The 24,997-nt window shown below is 42.6% G+C and overlaps 1 protein-coding gene across 1 annotated transcript in view; it reads right to left on the bottom strand.

Annotated features, from left to right (window-relative positions):
* Nucleotides 1–24,997, bottom strand: part of TTC23 (tetratricopeptide repeat domain 23) — a 73,757-nt gene that overhangs the window by 24,844 nt on the left and 23,916 nt on the right. Inside the window, exons 6-7 of the mRNA XM_069465778.1 lie at nt 19,180–19,357; nt 8,558–8,663 (exon numbers count right to left, since the gene is read on the bottom strand). Coding sequence (XP_069321879.1) covers nt 8,558–8,663; nt 19,180–19,357 — 284 coding nt within the window. The remainder of the gene's footprint in view (nt 1–8,557; nt 8,664–19,179; nt 19,358–24,997) is intronic.

Consider the following 24,997-nt stretch of genomic DNA (forward strand, 5'->3'; position numbering starts at 1 on the left):
CAGAGAAGGGACCCTGAGAGAACAGAAACATGAAAACAATTGGGATGGTCCAAAGACACAGAAGTGCTGCATCAGTTGACGATAAACAGCCCTGCACACCTCAAGGGCTCTGATAACATGCCTAAAATTCACAGTGAGAATCCTGGGTCTTGAGAAATAATCCAAATATACTCCATGGGATCTATTTTGGAAAGGAGAGAAGTAAATACTTGGGAAATATGTCAGCCTAATCACATCTGGTCAACCTAAAGAAAGCTTAGGTCTGAAACAAGTTGTGTTCACCTGCAAGATTCATGCTATGTAGATTCTAGGCAGTTGCCAGATAGAAGCAGGAATTGCACCCAGTGCTGCCTGGCCCCCGAGTCTGTAGCTAGACAGAAGTCAACTGAACTGGGGCCTGTCCACTGCCAGACCAGCAGATGCATGTCTGGAGTGTTACTGAAGTTTTTGTCTTGGTAAGAGAAAGTTCTAGCACATGGAAAATGTTACATCTCCCTTGCTCATGGCTGATTGTAATGAAAACATTACAGAGTTAACGCTCAAACTAAGCATTAACTTTGGCTGCTTTGATAATCTGATGACAGCAAATGTTGGGGATGATGTGGCATTTATTTTGTAGATTCTAAAAGCGTTAGAGATGAAAATTCATGTCTAAAATGAATGAGGATGTTCAGGAATGGAGTACTCTTGATATTTTAATTTTCTGGTTACTTGGGAATTAACCAAAGAATGCAGCTGAGCTCTTCTTTTTAAGAGTGAAGACTTTTCTGCATCTTGGCCTCCTTGCCCTGGAGACCTCCTGCCCTTATTGTGAAGACCTGCAGATGTAAAAGGTGCAGGAAGGAACTGGGGTTGAACGAGCACTGAGTGTCAGACTCTGGGCTTTGGCAGAGGCCGTGCTGCCCTGCTCAGGGCAAGGTGGAGGCGGAAAGGGCTGGGTCCCTCCCCTCTGCTGGGTTAGGAGCCAGTCTCCCCAGCACTGGTGGACAAAGCTGCATCTAACACCTTTCTAGCTTTTTTCTTGCAATGCTCTCCCACCTCCCATTCATCTTCCCCCCGGTGGTCACAGGCTGACTAATTGCCCCCTCAGAAGCACCCCATTTGGTCTGGTGCTCTAAGTCCCTCCTTTCCCTCAGTGGCGCTAAGCTTGTGGAGATGCTGTGAGAAAGGAAGCTGCAGGGCCTAATTCCAACTAAGGCACAAATGGCTCAAAAGCTTGGACTCAAGGAGACCTCGTCGTAAGTTCCAAAAGGGATGCCTGTTAGTGCACATCGATCTTTGGAAGAGGGAGTGGGAGCAAGAGAGGAAGGAAGGGCGGAGAGGGAGGAAGGGATGTATTCCTTAAACTGAGGCCGTGTGGCTGCCGAAGTGAGTGGAGGCTGGGCATGGTGGTGGGCAGGAGCCTGAGAACGCCCACTAGGGGCAGGCTCCTCGGGGTGCAGCTTCCCTTCCTCCCTTTCTCAGCCCACGGCTTTTCTAAAGCTCTGTGCTTTTCCCAGTTCTGTTCCTCGAAGGTCTCTAGTCAAGGGATGAGGCCAGGCGGGGGAGGGGTGGGGTGGGGGTCCCAGACAGCTGTTGTCACACGCAAGCCGACTGCACATCAGGCACCTGTGAACTCACATCAGACTTCTGTATGTTAGAATGGCCTAGAGCCTGGGAACAGAGGAAGGTCCAGGGTGTCCACGGTGAGTGCCTTCCCTGTCCATAAATTTGAAATCACTTTTACATCTATCTGGGATATAGGAAAGCTCCTTTATTGTACGATGCTGACTTATTTCCCCATTCCTCCAACCCTCAACATTAACTTTGTGGACTACCATCCATGTGACCAGTCTTTGAGGAGACAGCAAATTGAGTCCTATTGCTATAGCAAAGGAGTCACTTCCTGAGCAGCAGTGTTTGTTCTCCCAGCAGTGGGCAACCCAGGTCCATCTGGGACAAGTAACAACAGTATTTCTGGAGGGTCAAGAAATCATAGCCCCTAGAGTGGGACGCCACCTCCTGGCATGGACGCTACACCTTGAAGCTGGGGGTGGGTTCACACAGAGCCAGCAGTTTCAGCACTCTTGGACATGGCCAGCCCTAACTTTAAAACTCACTTCTAGAATCCTCTGCAATATGATGCCAGTGGCCTGGCAGAAGATGAGGTCATTTGCTAAAACACAGGGGCATGACTTAGCTTGTAAATCTGAACCCTGGTGGCATAGGTAGGTGTTCCAAGGCTGTGAATCTTTCCCCATTTTCACTCCAATGGAATGTCAAGAGTTAGAGCACAGAGGAAGTGTGGCTTGGTGGGCAGGGTGGTTTAATGTCTCTGCAGACAGCTCCATCTGGGGACTTGAAGCCACGCCATTCCCAGAGGCCCTGACAGACTCTGAGTGGAGATGTTCATATACAGGCAAAAGAAAGCAGGGCTTCGTCCAGAGAACAAGAGGAATGCAGGATTGCAATGTGGCCCACTGGAGGTCAGGAGGCTTTTAATTAAAATGAATTCCAGGAACCCTGGGGCTCATTTTCCTGAGGCGTCCTAAGGCAAGAGTTGGAACAGTAAGGCCAGCTTTCATGTACAGTGTGACAATTGTCTTTTGTAACATCTTAGAAAACAGTCTTTTCTCTGTACTAACTACAAAGACTTTAAAGGACCCCAGGGAATTTAAAAATGCAAAGTCTCAAATTCTAGCCTGGCGTTAACCCAGAGGAGCTCCCTCACCCAGGAAACTTAACAGATTGAACCTATTCAGACTCTGCTGGGGGCTGCTGACCGAGGCTGCTGGCCAGTGGGGGCCACAAGGGAAGCCTGAGGACATACTCTTTCCACAAGGGAAGCCCAGGACAGACTCTTTCCTCACCCTGGGGCCTTCAGCGATCCCCAGAGGAGACCCTCTTCAAGAGGGACACTCTCACAGGGCCACAGAGGGCCCGTGACATGGCTCCGGGGAGTGGCACGGCCGCTGCTGGCTAGCTGTGGGATCTGAGGAAGTCCACGGCCATCTCTGGAGGCAGGTTTGCATTAGTGATGGGAGGTGACCAAGATGGCAGCAGGCCAGGTTAGGTTCACCGGGTGTGAATGTGCAGAGTGCCGCACAGGGCCTGGCACCCACAGGGCCTGGTGAGGGGCTCAGTCACCGCTGGGGGCTGCATGCCCTAAGCGTCCACCAGGACGTTTCACCACCAGGAAGCTGAGGAGTTCCCCACGCCACTTGGGGCCACCCATGTAGTGGTCAGGCCTTGGGTAGCCTCAGGCTTATGGCTCCAGTCACTTGTCTTGGTGATGCATGTATGTTTTCCATAAGCTGCCTTAAAAATCCCTGTTGAAGCCACGTGGGAGTATAAATAACATAGTCTTTCCTGAGAAGTTCTGAACACAGATCATTAGCCAGCACAAAAGTGAAAAACTTGAACCTTATAGAGTGGTCATCATAGAGCTCATGCACTTCATCCTCCCTAGGAGAGAAGCAAAGAAGCCACAGGCTTTGCTCTCAGGCACAGAGAAGAGAAGGCAGCTGGTAAGCAAAGCTTGGTAAGGTTCCAGTTCTGCCCCAGCTTGTCCCTCTGGGAAGAGGGGCCAATAGCACTCGGGTGACGAACAGACCTCCTGGCTCCTCCTCCACTGGCCCCGAGGGCTGCCAACCCCTACAGCACCTCCCTGCCCCCCGTCTGTCCCACAGGGCTTCTCAGTGCCCTGCACCCTCAGAGCCCTGGGCACGGGCGTGCCCACCTCCCCAGTTCTGTAGTGTGGTACATGGGCCTTGCTTTGCCTTTAACATGCTGAGTGACTCTGGACCCCAGTCCTCTAGAAGTAATGACTCTAAGGTGACTGCCAGGAATTTCTGAGAGGGGATCCTCCTAACGCTAGTGGAAACAGAGTAGGAGGTGTCCCTTTCCTTCTCTGGGCCTCACCTCACCGCCCTCTCACTTCCCCTTTCATGTGTTCCCTGTGGGGCACAGAGCAGGCCCGGACACTGACAGCTGCAGCTTGGGGAGCTCAGAGGCAGCCATGCTCAGGCTGGCTGGGCATTTTGTAATAAGAAATGGGCCCTGAGAAGGGACTGAGGAAGGTTCTTTCAGAGCATGCAGGGCTGCATGGGGTAGGGAGGCTGAAGGGTGACAGGTGGGCAGGGCATGGCCAGCAGTAGTTCCACCAGCAGGACTGTGCCACAAGCCCCATCTTGGAGGCTCAGGCTGGAGGTGGGGCAGCTAAGGAGGGCACGGCAAGGCGAAGGACACCTGACTGTGGCTATTCCCAGGTGGCCATGTTACCTGGCAGGGGCCCACAGGATCTGGGCGCCTGTGTCCGCCAGGGGCTTCCTGACTTCTGGTCTCTCTGGGTCCCATGGGGCCCAAGGAGCATCAGTAACCCAGTGAGCAGGGCACAGGGTAGGGCCTAGCATGGGGCAAGCTGAGAAGGCAGGCCTCGAGGGGAAGACTTGACAAAAGGGAGGACTGTGTAAGATAAAAAAGAGGTACAGTACCCAGCTTCAGATACGTGACATTTTTCATGTCTACTGTGTAAAATGTGGGGAGAAGCTGGGACCAGTGCTGGCTGGGGAGATACACATATTAGCATATAGGGAATTAGATCTTGGGAATCCACTTAGTCAGGGTTCTCACCCCCTACCCCTAACCCATTCTGTCTGCTGTCACCAGACCCTGCAGAACTCCCTGGCTTGCTGGAGCCCAGGCTACAGAAGGGGCCACTTCCAAACAAGGTTGCCTGCACTCAGCGGGCTCTGCCTCTCAAAGGTTTATACTGAAATGTACTTGGCTTCAGACCATTTCATTTTAATATTCTTCAGGAGAAGAGTTATAAACACAAAGCCAAGGCCCTGAACTCTTAGCAGGGTTGAGAGAGCATTAATACCAAGTTTGTCGATGGCTGTGCTGGGAAGCTGGCCAGGCCCAGGTTAGTGACATTCCAGGAGCCTGAATTGGGAATCTTTATGCAATCACAATCCTTCGTGACTTCTACGGCAGTTTTGTCTGCATAAGGAATGCAGGGAAGGCACAGAGCAAACGGATTGGCTTGAGCGTGGAGCCCGCAACACTTGCTTCTTGGCCAGTAGCGTTTTGTTTGTTACAGGGCAATGCCTTCAATGGGCATGCGGCAAGGACACAGCAGGCCATCGAGAATCCTCAAATGAGAAATGTTTCACATTAAAGATTCTTTTCTTAAAAAAAAAAAAAAAAAAAAGAGTCCCACAACAAACCTCCAAAGATCTTTGTACGCAGCACAGACAGGTTTGGAGAGCAGAGCTGAGAAGCCCCCTCAGCGCCGAGTGGAACATGCAGACTTGCGCCATGGGCTCTGGCCAGGACTGCTGAACCAGAAGGGCTCAAAGACCAGGTCAGAAAGTTCCGGGCTGGTGAGAGGTCCGAGGGATCTGCTCCCCACTTAGGTGTTAGACAAAGATAGGTTCCAAGTTGCCCCCTTTCACTTCCCCCTGCTGGAGGCAGCGGAGGCCTGGAGACGCCTCAGCCCTGAGAGAGTTTTTCTCATTCCTGCTGTGGGGGCATCAGCCACAGAGAGATGACATAAAAGACAATGGGAATTCCCTGCCCCAGGCTCCCGCTGCGCCCCTGGCTAGGTGGTGCCTGTCTGATTGCCCCTTCTAGAGGGAAGCCGATTCCCCACATGCAACACGTGCTGGCCTGGTGGGCTCATTTTCCAGCCTTTCCCACATATGCTGCTAAGGGAACAAGGAATCCAACAGCAGCAGTTTTCAAACTAGGTAGGAATAGTTTGAGATTTCTTCTTGTTTATTTATTTATTTGTTTCTGACTTGCTCCTTTAGGTGATTTGTTTGAGGCCTTAGGGGTGAGGCTTATGCTCCTTTTCTGCACCTGTTCCAGGGCTTCAAGTTGCTGCTGGATAATCAGCATCTATTTCTATCCCCTGTTCTCTGCCCAGTCTGCTCACGTAGCATTTACTCCCCTTTAAGGCTTCGGTAAAGGGGAGTATGTTATGTTTCTTCCGAACAGCATCAAGGTGATGGATGTTTCAAGTGCTTCTGGTTGGTAGATGCTGAATCCAAGAAGCATATCTAGGAGCATCCTACAGACTGATAGGGACTTTTGCCCTTTTTGGGTAGAGCAATGAGTAGAGAGAAGGTTGTCTAGATTGATGGAACACCCTGCTAGGAAGAGCTGGCTGTGTGAGCTCATCTATAAAATCAGAGTTCATGTCCTGTCTCCAAGGGTTGTTAAAAGGATTAAATGAGCGTGTTTGTGGACGTACTTGCACCTGCACACAAGAGGTGCTCAACTGCTGCTGTTGTTGTCACTATTATTGTTATTATCATTATTAAGATTCCTGCTTGCTTCTGATTCTCTGTCATCTTTTGCCTATGCTTCAAGCAACCAATCCTCTAGGCTTCAAGCAGAAGCCGCCCCCTGCGCCCCCCACCTCCTAATCTGTAAAGCCATCAGTCTCAACTCCCTGGTCCTGGGAGAAGTTGTCTTCTTATCCCTCTACCTTACATTCCTCACATATTTCAATTCTGACTGTGAGGTCATTTACTTCTCACATACATTATTATCTATATCAAATACATATTGTTATCATTCTCAATCTACAGGTGAGGCAATAACAGCACTATATTTAGGCTGGAAATCTTCTAAAAAATATATACTTCAAACTGGATTATCTCTGATTCTATAAATCACACCAAGCAGAATGCCCTAACTTTGCAGCTACAGGACAGTAACATTTTAGGGCACAATTTCCATGGGTCCCTGCCCAATTCATACCTTCAACAGGTGAGTGCACTGACACTAGGTCAGGTGCTGGGAACTGGAATCCCTCTAGGCAAAAAGATGGTCTTTTGGCCTTATTCTCCTCCCTCTGTTTGGTATTTGCTCAGGAATAGACCTTTCCTCCCCACACCCCACCAGGTCAAATGCCCAGAACCCTCCAGTTGTCTTAACCCATGAGTCTCCAAGAAAAACAGGAAGGATCTGACAACCACCTATTCACACTCCTGCTTTCCAGGTCAGAAGTCATGGTTCCAATCATCACACTTGTTTTGACTCATTCAGAGGACATATTTGAGTTAGCTACCATCAATTAAAAATTGGAGATTTCACATAAATATCCAAATTTCTGCCTTCTTTTGAAAAAGCAGAAGTATCTGCCAACATAAACCTGCCTTCCACATGGCTGAAATGGGCCAGAGCTAAGTACCGGGGGCTGGGACTCTAGTTTGCCACAGTCCTCACCACTCTGTGTCGTGTCTTATACTACAGCTGGCAGTTCGCTGGCACTTATAATTATGCTTGCTGCTGCTGCTGGTTTCTAATAACCACCACTTCACTCACATTGTTTGCTTGGTTCTTGTAGACATTCAGATTTGTGACTCTTGCTGTTCTAGGAGTTTCCATCAAACAAACCTGTATTTGCATTTTAGGTGTTTTATTAATAGCTATGAAATGGAAGGTTCTTTCCTCTTATTAAGTGAATATGGGGCACCAAAAAGTTGGTCAAAGTTGGTTCACTCTTTGAAAGTTTTGAAGGGAAACCTGATTGTTATGTTAGAATGTTCTAGGGAGGGAGGACCAGAAAGGTCACTTGCCTCCTCTCTCCATCCCTAGGCAGGTTCCTCTAGTTCTGAGAAGGTGCTTCAAGCTCTAGGAGGCCAGAATGAGAGATATTCAAGGGGAGATGGACAGACGGATGAACAGTGGTATCCCCTTCATCAGCTCCTCTGTGGATTGGAGGTCCCCTTCTGGCCTGTGGATCTTTTCAGACCAGAATGCTCATAGAGGCTTTCCCTTCATCCTCTGCCACATGCTGGCCTCCTCATCTTAGCCTGACTCCCGCTTCCTGAACCAACCCTAAGCCTTCCAGGCACTGATTTTATGCTTTTAGTACACTGGACCTTATTTTATTTAATACGTAATTATTTTTATCTGATATCTTAGGATACACCCCTAGGTCTTCTTTATGAATTATATTCCATTTCTGAATATTCTGACCAAAAAAACTTCACTAGTATGAGTTTTCTATCCACAGAGGCACATTGTATGCTCTGTATGCTCTGAGCCAGGATGGTGGATTATAGAATCCCTGGAGCTTGCTGCTCCACCTGCTATGTGGGGATAAGAAAAACCTTATGAGACATACATGGCACCTTCCTTCTGGAATCCTGAAGCTGTAAGTTCATCCTGATTGAAAGCTCAGCTCTGAGAGAGTCTGAGGCCGCCTTGCCCACAGGCCAGGGCTGTTGCCACAGTAGCATCACAACAATCTTTAAAAATAGATCACCTTTGAAAGCAGAGCAGATTTCCCTGTAAGCCCAGTGCAGATTCTCTGGGCCTCGTAATAGCTATGTTTGGATGAAGCTTAGCTGTATTTAAGAGTCAAAGAGTAGAGGAAGGCTGGGGGCATAGAACCAAAGGATGCTGGGGAAATCAGCAGAGTAGCCTCACTATAGATGATCAGATAAAACAAGGAAGGCTCTCTGGGGGGCCTGGGTCACAACTCTGTCCATCTGTTTATCTATCCAGAAGGCAGCTAGTTTGCAGACCCAGGGGGACAGGAGGAGAGAAGGCTTGTTCTCACCGTGGTGCTCGGGCCTCCCAGAAGCGAGGGCAGCACGGGCGACAAGGTGTGCAGAGTCCGCTGCCTCCTCTTGAGAGAATCTTCTACTCAGGACGATGAGATGTGCCTGTCACCACAGAAAGCAGAAACAGTTAACATGCTTGGCAGCAGCAACTGGGAACTAACTGTCCTTGCAGCGATAAGCAGAAAGCCAAGGAACCTTCCAGTAAGCTGGAAGAAATGATTTATGTGGGAGCGCAATTAGCTCTCGGGAGAGCTGGCTTTTAAAAGCATTGAACAGTGGTGAGAACACTGGACGCTGACTCCAGATGGCTCGATGCTATGGCCAGGGCCTGTCACTAAGTGAATAATTTAAAAGTCTATGATCCTTTGAGTCCAGTGTCAGCAAACAGGAGGGGGACGTTTTGAGAAGTAAGGCGATGGATAAAAATTGTCAATGTGGTGTAGAGGAAGTGGTCAAGCCCAGTCCCCTACCTACTGGTCACACCCAAAAGTGGGACCTACCCACAGATGTGAGCAGCCTTGCCCACAGAAATACAGACCCCTTCCTCGTGCCTCACCCCCCAGGAGCATTTGCCTGCACCCTCTGCAAACTGGCCCATGGCCCTCACTGAGCACGGAGAGAAGCTTAGTTCCTTGAACATAAAGTCCATTTAAACAAATGAACAAAAAAAGTATGATCTTATGAACATAAAATAATAATAATCCTTTCAAATAAAATAAAAACACATCCTTTCAAATAAAAAGATAAAGTTACTGCTCATCTCCCTGTCAACATTTGGAGTTTTAAAAATGCTATTAGTAATTTGCTCACATTCCTCCAATAAACAGACACGGCTTGCCCACTACAGGAGAGGCACGGGCTGGACAGCGTAGGCAGCACAGAGAGGTAAGATGTGGTGAAGGAATACAATACCCTAATGGGAGTTGGTAGGTAGTTGGCAATTAATTGCCAAAAGAGTAACAGAAACGATAAAATACCCAAGTTTAAAGGAGGGAAACACTAGACTGTGATAGGCAAAACATACCAGCAACAACTAAGAATTAAGCTGCACTTTAATTCTTTTTTGTGATACTGATTTTAATTTTCTTGATAATTTTTATTATCTTCATTTGATAGATGAGAAAACTGAGATTGCTGACTGAGTGACTTGCCCAAGATATCACAGCTAACAAGAGATGGAGATAAGAGTCTGACCTTGACACTGACTTCAAATTCTGCTTTTTCTCTCACATCCTGAATGTTGCCATTTCCCCATCACTAACCGATGCCAGCACACTCCCCAGGGCCCCCTGATTTAGCCCCCAGGAGCTATGACTCATCCATGGGAGCTGGCATAGGAGATGAAGTCATCCCAGTCGAGCATCCTAGCCTGGACCAAGCAGTTCTTGCTCCTCTGATGACCAGCTGAACACATTTCTGAGGTTGTAATCAGGGTGGAGCTACCATCTTTGACTCTAGACTGTCCCCTCATTTGTCCCATGTTAAAATCTGCTGAGCTACTAGCTCTAGACTTTTTGTGATAGGGACTACGCCAAATCAAGATTGCTGGTAAGAACTTTTATTGCTGCATTAGAACAGTTAGAATTTCTTCTTCATAAATGCTAACAATATCCTTTGCTTTAAAACTACCTTTCTTATTATAGTACATGAAGAATTGAATAAATGATTTCAGCGACACCAAATTGGTCCTTGTCATTGATTTGGCATGAAAGGCCCAATCTCAAGCTCTGACTTAAAATGCTTTTAAGATAGTGGGCAGTCTGAAATGCAGGTGCATGTACGTACAGACAACGGGAGCCACAGGGATAGCGTCACACTACTACATGCTCAGTGTTCAGAGAAAGGAAAAAAGAGAGGAAACACCTCCCCACGTCCAAAAAAAGATGAAATGCAAGTTGAGCCATGTTTACTTTGTGTTTTCCCCTTGGTTAACTATCACTAAAATCTACTATTTAAGGAGAATAATCACTGTGTGATGCCAGAAAAGGTTTAACTCCTATTGTACAAAGACTTAACACACAGTATTTTAGATTGATTAAAACTCAAAATCAAAAAAGATTTTCTATTTTGTTCCTACTTAGTGTTATGATTCAAGAAAATAGAATAGATGTCTATCAACATTATTTTCAAATGAATAATTACATATTCCGGAAGTACTGTAAGGTGCTTTTTGCCTGGGAGATAGAAATTTCCAAGGGCAAAATTGCTCACAATATCAAGAAAGCAGGTCCTGAAAGCTTAAGGGGTTCTGAATTTATCCCCAAATTTCATGACCTCAACATTTTTCTGCATGAGATGCTAATATAAGCAAACATCTATTATTCATCTCAGAAATTCAATCCCTGATCTAATTTATTATTTGATGTTCATGAAGCTATTAAAAACCATATGCAAGAAGGGGGGTGTCAGCCATGATATTTAAAATGTGCAAAATTAGCATCTCATTTATTCAGTGAAATTCAATTCAATTCAGTTTAATTTAATTCAGTCCTATTCAATTTATTTTCATTTTAAAATGCTTTCTACATGTCAGATATTGTGCTAACACTAGCAATTCATGAAAAATATTAGGCATGGATTTCGGTTTTAAAGGATAGTTATAAAATGTGAAATAGTTTCATTTTATGTAGACTTACAGACACTGCCCCTCACTAGGTTTTAGCACCCGACTCAACAACTTCCTCCCTACCCTAGCCTACTCCTGTCATCATTTTCAGGGATTTCAGTATCCATGAGATTGGCAGGAAAGAGATGGCACATGTGAACATGTTAATAGAGGGAAAGAGATCAAAAGAATGATTCTTGGCACAAAAGAAACCCAAGATGGGCATGCAGGCCCCCGAGGCAAGGGTGGGTCAGAGAGGGGGCGTTTGCTGTAACTGGAAGGAGGAATCACAGGGAGAGGAGCAGGGCCTTGCAGCAGAGGGTCGCAGCCCACCTGCAGGGACCTTGCCAGGAGGGCTGGGGATGGATGCCCTGTCTCCACTCCTTCCACGTCCAAGCTGTGTGCCTCTCAGTCAGAGGCCAAGGGCAAGGGCACGGGCACTGAGAAAGTACTTAAAGGCCAGCCTCTGGGGCACAGAGCAGGGCTGAGAGGGACTCTCAGGGAGCAAATAAGAATGCCCAGCAAATGACCCAGCTAACACCTTAGCCTCTCAGGTTTTTGACAGACTCATCTTCTTCTCTACTCTCAGCCGCCCATTCCCACGGTCACACTCCGTGCCTCATCCTTGCTTACTCTGTGCCACCTCTGGGTCCTCCAGCTCACAGACCCTCTTTGATGGTTGGGGGCACCTGGCTTTATTGCATCCACACAGCTCCTAGTCCCCTACTCTACTGCCACCATGTTCTCACCGGCCATCCGCCTGCCCCTTGGTGTCCCCTCCCTCCCATCCAGCTTAGAGTACACCGTCCATTGCACATATGGAAAATGTCCTCAACTCCACTGAAGCATTATTGGAGATGGTGAAAAATGGGGGGCCATTTAAATATCCATCAGCAGGGGAACGAATACACTGTGGTTTACTCCACAAGGATTGAACTCTATCTACATATATTAACATGGTCATATTTCAAAAGCATACCACTAAGCAGAAAAAACCCACTTGCAAATGGATGCAAACACCATGGCACCATTGATTTTGAAGGCTCTTTTTTGGAGCAGAAGAAGCCAAACAAAATCTTCCATGGTTTTCTGATATACTCAGCAGGCAAGTGAGGGGCTGCTCTCAAGGAAGCAAGTGGAGGGGGCCTGGGAGCCCGCCTGCTTGCTCCCACCCGGCTGCCCCAGAGCAATCTCCATGGGACATGAGGGCTCAGGGTGACACAGACTGAGAACCACAGCACACACTGGGCAGTGAGTCCTCCTGAGGGAGGGAGTGCAAAGGAGGTTGACAAAGCTAGTGATTAGACTACACACAGTCTTTCCAGACTCAACCACTGTTCACAATTTTGGAACAATGCTTCTTTTGCTAAGAGAACATAAACACCCATGATATGCATCTGAGAGCATTTAAGGACTAGGAACCACAGTTCACAGAATTACAGGAGTCTTGCTTGCCTCTCCTGGCTTTCCACAGGAGCCCAAGTAATGAACCTGCGGGCATCTGCCACTGACCACACTCACTTCTTCTCTTCGTAATTTATTAATCTCCCCGGGGCTTGCGTTTCCCCTCACATCTTTGCTGTTTTCAATATCTTACGGTTATCTGTTTGTCAGACAACCATCTACCATCTTGAAACTGAGGAGGAATGTTTAAAACCTCCAAATCTCTCAGGCTGCTAGAATGTTGGACGGGTTAAAAATAAACAAATAAACAAACTTTAATATCCCACATTGAACTAAGTCATTATTTGAAAAAAAAAACCTCATTCGCAAGACTGACTACCTCAACCCCTGCCAAGGTGCAGAGCAGCTGTTCCACTCTGGCGCCCCGTGTGCATTCTGGGGAAAACCACCGATTCCTCACGCAATCCAGCTGCCAACAGATGCAGCCAGAGCCAGAGCTGGCAGACTCTTATCTAACTGGGCCTGTCCCCTTGGATTTGTAACATGTGTAATATTTCTTGAAGAGAAAGTTTGATGACTGGTGAAAGGATGAGAAACTATTTCTGTTTAATAGGCAGAACCCCATCATATGAACACTCAACTTAAAATCCTGGGAGGGCCTGAGTGTGGAATCCCAGCTCTTGGGGATGCGGTGGGTGCCAGGAGAGGAAAGGGATCGTCCCCACCACTTCATAATAATTAGGGGATCACTGACAGAGAGAAATCTCTCCTGCAGCAAAGTGGAAAGTAAGTACATAAGCAGCCCAAGGTAAATTTGTGGACTTAAACTGAATATATTTACTTTGGAGACAAGAATACTCAAGGGGAAGACAATAGAAGTCTTCAACTTAGTAACAGCCAGGATCTCTTTGTGGAGCTGAGGCCTGGCACTGGGGAGGGACAGAGGGAAGGAGGGCACGGACACTGATTAAGCACCTACTTTTGCCACCTGTGGTGCGAAGTGAATTACATGCACCACCTCGCTTCATCTCAAAATGACCGGGGAGGTTGACAGCCCGATTACTAGAAAGGGAAATGAAGCCTCAAGAGATTAAGCCATTGGCTGAAGGTCACATGGTGGGTTCGTGGCAGAAACAGATTCAGACTAAGGTCTGTAATTCCAAATTGCAGACTTTTCTAGTCTAACACCTGGTTGTTGAGAGGGGAGAGTTACAGAAAGATGATTTTCTAATTAATGTAATGAAGAACTATTTAAAGGTCAGAGGAAGAGGTTGCTAAATAGTAGATTTTATCCAGAAATGGAGCAGGCTGCCTAGGGGGGCAGTGAGATACCAATATGTGGATGCCCAAGCAGCTTCTGAGAGCTTTGGAGGACAGAAAAGCAGCGGATGGTGGATGGAACAGACGTTAAGGTGCCTTCCAACAAGAGTCTGTATCTCTGCTTTGATTCAAGTTTGTGCCTTAATTTGCCAGCATTAAGTCCACTTGTCATTGGGAGGCGTGAGCTTGCTATGCTTTTTTTTTTATAACTGACCAGCTGTGAAGCTGCATCACTTTCCCTCGCAGCCCTGCCAAAGCTGGCCATTCCACGCTTCAGCTTTAAGCTGACGCCCTTATGCAAGACAGGATCAGGTTGCAGCCCCAGGTTGCCACTTCCTCTCCTCTCCCATCTCTGCCCAGTAGGGAAGTCTCTCATGGCCACCCCATGGGGACCTGGGGTAGCCTGGGAGCTCAGGCTAAGAAAAAGATGGAGCCGGGAATCCCTGGGGGATTAGATGATGGGTCAGCAGTAGGGGCACAGAGCATCAGAAGACTGAGTTCTGGGGACCCTGGACTAAGCCAGTTTCTTTTAATAGACAGAGAACGTCCTCAGTGGCAGCTCTCCAGTTGTCAATTTTAGCTCCTCCAAAGGCTGGGGAGAAAAAGCCCTACTCTCTGTAAGGGTTAGCACCAAAATAGATGTCTCAGGGGCTTATCTTTTCTTCTTTTGGTTGCAAGTGTGTTTTCTTAAAACTGAACTAGATTTTTAAATGATAAGAGTATTATCTACATATAATTTTTAAAAATCTTAAGTGGGTGAAAAGAACAAACAATTAAAATTAAAAATGCTCCTTCCCTGTGTCTGCATGCCTCACCCTCTCTTCCCTGCATTCCCAGTCTGACTCCTTGTAGCTAATGGCTATGAACACTTTCCTGTATATGGTTCTAGAAAATACACACACACACACACACACACACACACATAGGATTCACAACCTGGCCATACCTCTGGGCTCCAGACAGTTTAAATTGCATGTCTTTAATAATGAGTGAGGCTGAGGATTATTTTTGCATGTTTATTAGCCATTTGTGTTCCTTCTATAAATTGTTCCTGTCTTTTGTCCATATTTCTAATGAGTTGTCTTTTTCATCTATATTTTATAAGAACTCTTTGTACATTTTCCTCTCTTAGACATTTATTTTTTGACTTTATGATATATTGTCACAGAGCAATTTTTAGTTTTTATGCTGTCAAATTTATCACTCTTTTTTTTTTCTCCTCTTTTGTTTCCTAATCTATACTCATCTCTACATCTGCAGAGGAAAAATGTTCAACAAGTGTCAACACGGGCTATTTCTAGGCAGGAGGTCTGGGTTGACTGGTGGGTCATATCTTTGTACTTTTCTATATGGCCTGATTTAAAAAAAAAAAATAAAGAGCATGTATCATTTTTATAAAAAGTAGCTGTTACTTACAGAGAAACAGTAATCTTCTTTTTGGCTTTGGATTTATGTCATTCTTAGAAAATGTTTCTAATGAATCAAATCACAATTTCATTCTATATCTTTCCTAATTTTAAACTAAAAGTCTTGAATTTTAAGAGGTTTTTAAAATTAAAAATAGCATTACTCTGATGATTTATAACAAATGAATCGCACATTATAGCAAATACACAGCAAATAATAAGAGCCAGTCAGAAGCGCTGCCATTTGCTGAGTGCTCTGCCCCTGCCACGTGTGAATATCGAGCAGCCGTCACCCTAGGCCTGACCAAGGCCAATAATTTGCCGAGAGCTGTAACCCAAAGCTAGATTTTCGGACCCCAAAGCTTTCAGTAGAGCAACTGATGAATTCAATGATTTCATTATACTTTGCAAATCTAGATTTCCTAAATTTGGGAACTACTGAGTGGCAGAGCTACCCTGAAAACTGAAAAGAGGGATATGCAATTCAAGTGCTAGAGAAGTGAAAAGCAATCCAAGCTAGTACAGTGTTAATTTATACACATACCCATAAACACACTCTTACTCACATAAGTGAAATCCTGTGATTTTTCTTTTGGATAGGAAAATAAGGTTTTAGTGCCAAAATCTGCCATGAGGAGTTTCAGAAAGCAATCACATTTCCATGGTTTTCTCACAGACCCCTGCTGCAGAGAGACGGATTGGGTGGATGATGGCTCTTTCATCGGACCCTGGGACTGCTGCCTTCCTTGGGTGGTGGCTCTGCAGGACTTGGTTTAATTTTCTCCATTTTTAATGGGTTAGTTCCTAAAATACACTGGAACTTTTCTACATTCTACAGGAAATAAAAGGTCTTTTCTCTCTGGGTGTGTTTCTCTCACTCCAAAGGAATGAAGAGTGAAAAACAACAGGGAAAAATAACAAAACCTCTTTGTGTGTACTTAATAAATGGCTTTTAGACACCGGTTCCCCTGGAAGGCTATGGTCACATTGTACCTTTCTGTATCTTAGGTAAATCTCCTAAAGAAAAGGGAAGCACTGATAAATGTTTAATAATCACTGTTAATAAACAGAAGTTGCCTACACTGGCGGCAGGCCTAATAGTTCACAAAGCACTTTCTATTTTGAAACTTTGAGTTGTTCTATGAAGTGGATAGGGTCTTTTGTAGGGTTTCTCTCTCTCTCTTTTTTTTTTTTTGTAAGGAGCTAAATGAATTGCCTATAATTAAATAGCTGGTAAATAGAATAATCTTGACTCTAACCCAGATTTTCTGACTTCAAATCCAATGTTTTTTCACTTCACCAAGCTATCTCTTTAATGATGATCTGTATTTATTTAAAATACTTTCTAATATTTATTAACCTCAAGACTACACAGCAGTGAATGTCACCTCTCAAACTTTACAAATGTTATAAAAATGAGTGAATTCCTTCATAACTTGGATATAGGGAAATCCTAACTTAGACTGAAAATCTAAATGTAACACCAGGAAAGTTTGAAAATTTGAACACATTGAGAAAATTTGCATGGCAAAAAAAAAAATAGCACTAATAAATGAGTTCAGCAAGGGTGCAGGCTACAAGAGGAACATACAAAATTAATTTATATTTCTGTACATGAACAACCAGAAAAGGAAATCAAGAAAACACTTGCATTTGTAATAGCATCAAAAAGAATAAGATACTTAGGAATAAATTTATCAAAAGAAGTATAAAACTTATACTCTAAAACCTATAAAACATGGTTGAAAGAAATGAAGGAAGACCTAAATAAATAGATCTCCCATTTTCAACAACTGAAAGACTTAACATTGTTAAGATGTCAATACTTCCCAAATTGAAATACAGATTCAATGCAATCCCTAACAAAATCCTGGTGGGTTTTTCTTGTTGTTGTTTTTTGTAGAAATTGACAAGCTGACCCTAAAATTCACATGAAAATGCAAGGGACCCAGAATAGCCAAAACAATCTTGAAAAAGAAGAACACAGAGATTCCCACTTATTGATTTCAAAACTTACTACAAAATAATATTAATTGAGAAAATGTGACCCTGGCATAAAGATCATACTCAATGGAATAGTTCAATGGAATTGAATTGAAAGTCTAGAAATAAACCCTTACATTTATGGTCAATTGATTTTGACAAGAGTGCCAAGATAATTCAATGGTGAAAGGATAGTCCTTTCAATAAATAGTGCTGGGACAAGTGGACAGCCACATGAAAAAAAATGAAGTTGGACCCCTACTCCACACCATACACAAAAATTAACTCAAAAGGAATCAAAGATCTAAGTGTGAGAACTGAAAACTATAAAAACTCTTAGAAGAAAACATAGATGCAAGCCTTCATGAACTTGGATTAGGTAATGGTTTCTCAGATATGATACCAAAAGCACAAACAAAAAAAGAAAAATATAGACAAATTGGACTTAACCAAAATTAAGAACTTTTGTGCCTAAAAGGACATTTTCAAGAATGTGAAAAGACAAGCCACAGATTGGAAGAAAATACTGACAAATCATATATCTGATAAAGGTCTAGTATCTAGTATACAGAATATATAAAGAATTCTTATCAATTAACAAGAAAAAGACAAACAACCCTATTTAAAAATGTTCCAAGCATTTGAATCAACGTATCTCCCAGGAAGATATATTAATGGCCAATAAGCATACAAAAAGATGTGCTACATCATTAGCCATTAGAGAAATTCAAATAAAAAACCACAATGAGATATTACTTTCACAATTACTATGATGACTAAAATAAAAAAGACAGACCATACCAAGTGTTGGGAAGGATATGTAGAAACCGGAACTCTCATAAATTGCTGGTAGGATTGTAAAATAGTGAGACTACTTTGGCAAAGAGTTCAGCAGTTCCTCGAAAACTTAAATATAGAGTCACCATGTGACCCAGCAATTCCACTCATATCCTTATATACAAGAGAACTCAAAACATATGTCCGTATAAAAACTTATACATGAAGGTTCACAGCAGCATTACTCATAACAGCCCCCAAAATGAAACAACCCAAATGTCCATCAACTGATTAATGGATAAATAAATATGGTATATCTGTCTAAAGGATTATTATTCAGCCATAAAAAGGAATGAAGTACTGATGCATGATAACCATGGATGAACCTTGAACACATTATGCTAAATGAAAGACGTCAGACAGGCCACATATTACATGATTCTACTCATATGAAATTGCCAAAATAGGCAAATCCATACAAACAGATAGTAAATTGGTAGTTGCCAGGGGATGGGGGGAGGAGGGAATGGGGAATGAGTATGGGGTTTCTTAAAAATGTTGCCGTGAATATACAATATTTTGTAGTTGTGATCAACATTCACAATCAATTGACTTTAAGAAAAGCAGATTGCCCTCAATAATATGAGTGGGCCTCATCCAATCAGTTGAAGACCTGGAGAGCAAAAAACTGAGATATCCCAGAGAAGTAGAAATTCTGCTTCAAGACTGTAGCACAGAAATCCTGCCTGACTTTCCAGCCTGCTGGCCTGCCCTATGGCTTTCAGACTTACCAGCCCCCAAATTGCATGATCTAATAAATATTAAGGGATAAAGAAACTTTGGGACATAATACTCAAATTATGCACATAATATGAGAAAAACCACATTTAAGGAGTCTAAGCTCTTTGTGGCCTGTACAACCCATAATGGGTGACCAGCATCCTCCACTCACCCGCTTGGCCATCTAATAAGAAAATCTTTGTTGAACATCTACTCTAGGCCAAGTGTTTCACTTACTAGAGCAAATGACAAAGCCAGGCATTTTCAGAGCTGCTATGCCACTTGTATCTATGGAAAGCATTGCGTCTAGAATAGCTTTGATGGCCAGGACGTTGCAGCTTACCTGTAGGAAATGGTGGATGGCTGTATCATAGAATCCCAGGGCTTGTTCTACACCGGCTAATTCCCTCAATACCGGTACACACTCAAGACTTTTTTCACCTTTGCTGATCTCAACATATTTCAAAGCCTCTTGATAGTGGGGCAAAGCTTCTTTTGATTTCGTCTGACCTTGATACACCCTAAAAAAAATCAAAGGGATTATTTTTAAAATAATTAAAATAGGAAATACTGAAAATATACATGAGCCAGTTGTTAGGACTTGACTCTCTGACCCCTGGTGTCCAGGTTTGTTTCCTTGCCAGCTTAGCTTTTCCCCCAAGAGGTAACAGGGCTTAGTGGTGGGATGAATTTAGAGGATGGACTTTGGAATCGCCAGGAAGCTTCAAGTCCTGCCTCCACCACTTAGTATATGTATGACCTTCAAGTCACTCAAGTGTTTCCTCATCTGTAAGTTAAGGATAATAACAGTGCCCATGTCACTGGGTTATTATGAAGATTAAATTAGTTAATATTCATAAAAACACCTAGAACAGTCTCTTACTTATAGTAAGTGCTATGTAGACATTGGAATAAAAAACATAAAATACTTTATGAAATGATAGCAAAAATGAAGGATGCTGATAACTGATCTGTTGAGAAATTTTAAAAATTTCCCAGTATTGGTAAGAATGTGAAGCACTCTCAACAGTTGAGGAGAATATAATTTGGGGATAAAATTTTCTATATCAAAATTATACATACATATATATATATATACACACACACATGGACATAACTTGGCTAATTCCACTTCTAGGAGTTTACATTAAAGAGACACTCTGCTAGGGCAACAAGATACAGACAAGAGTGTTTACCTTAGCATTCTCTATAATACTGGAAAGCACTTAAAATGCACCAACAGGGGACAGTAAGTACATCTATACTGGGGAATGCCATGTAGCCATTAAAGTTAATGCCACTCCATATTTACTGACCCAGGAGTATATCCATTCTATACACTTCCACAAAAAAGGCAGGTTACAAGAAAGTTGTATACATTATCTCATGCATGTGAAAATTTTATATCTAATCTACATGTATACATTGCATAGAGAGATGTCAAAAGGATGGTCACTAAAATGTCAGCAATAGTTATCTCTAAGCAGTTGGATTGTGAGTGATTTTACTTTTCTTGTTTATGCTTTTCTAAATTTCCCAAATTTTCTTCTATGAAACTGTATTACTTTTATATCATAAAAGTACTAATTTAAAAATTATAAGTAATGGTGGAAATGGGAAAATATTCCTATAGCTTCTTAGGATAAGAATCTCTCATATAATAAATGTATCCCTATATATTGTTCAGCAAACACAACAACACACATTTAAAAATAATCTTACCCAAAATATTTGTGAAGAGTATTAGGAACTTTTTCTTTCATGGAAAAATTTTGTGTATAAAATTCATAATGAAAGATCCTCTTATGTTGCCCTCTGCCCTGGAATCTTTCATATAAAAAGGCCTTATGTTTCCCAAATTGCCAATGAGCAGACTGAGAAAAAATGTGAGAAAGTGACTAAAAGACCACAAAAATAGGTCTTATTTTCAACTCAATCATTGGGTATTTTTCACACCTATCTTTGCTCTCCAAAGGAATTAACTAATAGAAATAAAAATACTTTTGGATACATCTGGATCTGTGATCCAGATAGCCATATGGAATAAAAGTGCTGATGGAACAGTTTATGAACTTGGATACCTTCTATAATTGTGAAGAGGTTTAAAACATAGGAAGAGGTCAGGGATTGATATATGCCTAGACCAGGTAGGGCTGTAGGTTGCAGCCATTCTAATCTTGGAAGGAAAAAGATTAATAGCTGACCTGGTAACACTGGGCTTCTCTTCTGACTCCTAATGAGCTCAGAATGTAGTGGGTAATCATTTGCAAATATCACACTTTATTTTTAGAGAGAAAACCCCTAGAATCTTTGCTGATAGAAAGAGGCTCTGAAACATATGGGCATTAAGAAATCATTTAGCCAAAGAAGTAGATGCCTTGTAGACGAAGCTTAAATAATTGAAAACAGGGGTAAGCAAACTGTGGTCTGGGGATCAAATCTGCTCACTGTTTGTTTTTGTAAATAAAGTTTTATTGGCACACACGTTTGTTTATGTATCATCTATAGCTGCTTTTGAACAATAATGGCAGAGTTGAGTTGTTGCCACAGAGGACCATATGGCCTACAAAGCCTAAAATATTTACTATCTGGACCTTTAGAGGAAAAGTTTGCTGACCTCTGGTCAAGAAGCTACATAAAGTTACTTTCAAAATGACTTCAGATTTTTTTCCGCCTAATTTAGCTTTGAAAATTCAGACAATGACATAGATATTTGAGCAAAGGAAAAAAATCTTCATCTTTTTCCTCTCTCATGTTCATAAAATGACATAGTTTGCCAAGGAAGTAAAGAATGGGTCCTTTGTTCCCAAGGATGCCTGTAAAAGTCACAGAAGAGTAATAAAGCAAATACATTGATATTTACCAATATAATTTCACATAGGAACTGATTTAAAAGAAAGCAATAGTCCAAGCTTAGTAATCAAGTTCATAAGTGAGAAAAAAACAATAAGAAGGCATGCATTAATTCGTATATGAAAAGTACTTTCTTTTCTGAGATAAGTCACTAGAGAAAAGTGTTTGGGGGTTTGAAATGGTGAAGACTGGGGATGACTTGTAGCCAGCCACCTAATGACCGTCTTAGCCAAAAGCACAGCATATCACTCCAAGTTAACAACAGGTCACCTTTTCCGGTCTCCAAAAGTCACCCTTCAGAGATACCTGCCTCACGGAGAAATTTTATGGAAAAGAATACAAGATAAAAGGCAAGGCATTCTGGGCAAGTACTACCGCAGGAGTAGAAAACCCAAACTGTAGTCTGAGCATCCTCACTTAAAAAGCTTGGGAAAGGGCCTAGCGCGGTAGCTCACAGCTGTAATCCTAGCACTCTGGGAGGCCGAGGTGGAAGGATCACTTAAGCTCAGGAGTTTGATATCAGCCTGAGCAAGAGCCAGACACCATTTCTATAAAAAACAGAAAAATTAGCCAGGTATGATGGTGCGCTCCTGTAGTCAGTCTCAGCTACTCAGGAAGCTGAGGGAGGAGAATCAGTTGAACCCAGGAGTTGGAAGTTGCAGTGAGCTACGATGATGCCACTGCACTCTAGCCAGGGTGACAGAGGGAGACCTTGTCTCAAAACAAAAACAAAAACAAAACAAAAACTTGGACAAGAGGACAAGAATGTCTCTGAAGCCTGGTTTCCTCGTCTGAACACTGGTGTCCAATAGGCTTGTTGTGAGAATTGAGTAAGGTGTCCATGAAACTACTTTGCAAACAAAGGCATGCCATACAAATAGTATTAAATGCCTATACATAATCAAATCTTTTATTCCTTCTCCTCCCTACCTGCACTCTATATGGAACAACCTCAGGTTGTTCGCATGTTGAAACGGGTTCAATTGTGGTCCCAGCTCTACCCTACCACCACCCACATAAGATTTTGGAGAGTAAAATTAATAGGCAGAATCAAACTGATTGAAATTATTGTGCAAGTGAGGTAGACATTTTCTTATCCAATTGAGCTTTTTAAAAAATTTAGAATAATTTATTATAAGAATATATATTCATCATTAAAAGAAAAAATAGATGAATAAAAATAAAACCATACATAAAATTAGATCCCTCACACCATGTACAAAAAAGTTCCAAGTGTATTAGAGGCCTAAATTTAAAAAGCAAAACTTTGATATGCTTGAGAAAAAATATAAGGAAAAATAACCCTGTGACTTTGGGGAGGGAAGGATTTCTTATGTAAGATATAAATAGCACAAGTCAGAACAGAAAAGATAGGTAAATTTGGTCACCTTAAACATAAAAACTTCTGAGCATCCAAAATCAAGGCAAAGTATATATTGGGAGTATATACAATATATGTAATCAGCAAATAACTCGTTTCCAGAAATATAAAGAATGTCTATTAATTTATAAGAAAAAATGCAAACAGACCAATAGCAAACAGGCAAAAGGTGTGAATAGATAACTCACAGATCAGGAATTCCAAAAGCCTAGCAAACATATAAAAAGATGTTTACTTTCACTATCAGGAAAGTGCAGTTAAAGAAATCATGAGGCTGGGCATGGTGGCTCAGGCCTATAATCCCAGAACTTTGGGAGGCTGAGCTGGGAGGACTGCTTGAGCCCAGAAGTTCAAGACCAGCCTGGGCAACATAGCGAGACCCTGTCTCTACAAAAATAAAAAAATAAACATAAACATAAAGAAATGACGAGATATAATTTTGCATCCATATGGTTGACAAAGTTAAGTCTGACAATATCAAATGTTGGTAAGGATGTGGAGTAATGAGAATTTACACACCCTTCTGGTGGGAACATAAATTGGTGGAAAGTGTTTGGCGAACTCAGTAAAGTTGAACAAGTTATATTCCCCCCACTCCTGGGAATATAACTCAGAGATAATCTTGTATATGTGCCCAAAGAGGCATGTATAAGAATGATCATGCAAATAATGTTTATAGTAGTCAAAAATTGGAAGCAATTCACATGTTCACCCTCATGAGAATAGATTATTAAATTAAGGGAAAGTCAGACAATTAAACACTATATGGAGGTTTAAAATGAAAAGACTAGAGCTGCATGTATCAATTGGTAGGGGTACCTCAAAGATACAGATGTCATGGGGAAAAAAGCAACCTACAGAAGGAAGCATACACATAAAGTTTAAAAATATGAAAACTAATACACATTTCTTATGGCTATACATGTATATAGTTAAGGTACAAAAACATTCAAAGGGCCAGGCGCGGTGGCTCATGCCTGTAATCCCAGCACTCTGGGAGGCCGAGCCAGGAGGATCATTTGAGTTCAGGAGTTCGAGACCAGCCTGAGCAAGAGCGAGACCCCGTCTCTACTAAAAAAAAATAAAATAAAATAAAAAAATAAAAAAATAAAAATAGAAAGAAATTAGCGGGACAACTAAAAATATATAGAAAAAATTAGCTGGGCATGGTGGCGCATGCTTGTAATCCCAGCTACTGGGAGGCTGAGGCAGGAGGATTGTTTGAGCCCAGGAATTTGAGGTTGCTGTGAGCTAGGCTGACGCCACGGCACTCTAGCCCAGGCAACAGAGTGAGACTCTGTCTCAAAAAAACAAAAACAAAAACATTCAGAGGAATGAAAAAGCACTAAATTCAGCATAATAATTGCCTATAATGTTGGGGAAGAAAATGGGATTGGGGAGAACGCATAACAGGCTTCCATTTATCTGAAATATATTTTATAAGCTTGGTAGCGTGTACATGAGAATTTATATAACAATATCTATATTTTTATGTGCCTAAAATATTTTATTAAAAAGATGAACAAATAACATACTCTATGGTTTAGTGTATACAAGGAAGGAAGCACATTCCACCCCTCCCACCTTGAAGCTGCCGTTGAGTGGTATTACACGGTCCTGGCTCTAACATGGCCAGAAATGGAGGCTATCAAGCTAATGCAACCCATTATGAACCGTCTGAAGCTCATTGAGAATACACTATTCACATAAAAGAAAAGGCAAAATAGAAAATAAAATTACTTTAGTTTCATGATGTATTTAATAAAAATGGATTTGAGAGAGCACCATATCAAGAAATAACTAAATTATAGTCTTACCTTCATCTCCAACTTACTTAAAGCATCAGTCAATTTCAGGTAATCTTGTCTGTTTCCATTTTCACATCTGTAACGTTTGGGATAGCAATATTTTTTCCTTTCCATTTCTA

Source organism: Eulemur rufifrons, chromosome 3 (assembly GCF_041146395.1).
Source record: "Eulemur rufifrons isolate Redbay chromosome 3, OSU_ERuf_1, whole genome shotgun sequence".
Taxonomy (NCBI): Eukaryota; Metazoa; Chordata; class Mammalia; order Primates; family Lemuridae; genus Eulemur; species Eulemur rufifrons.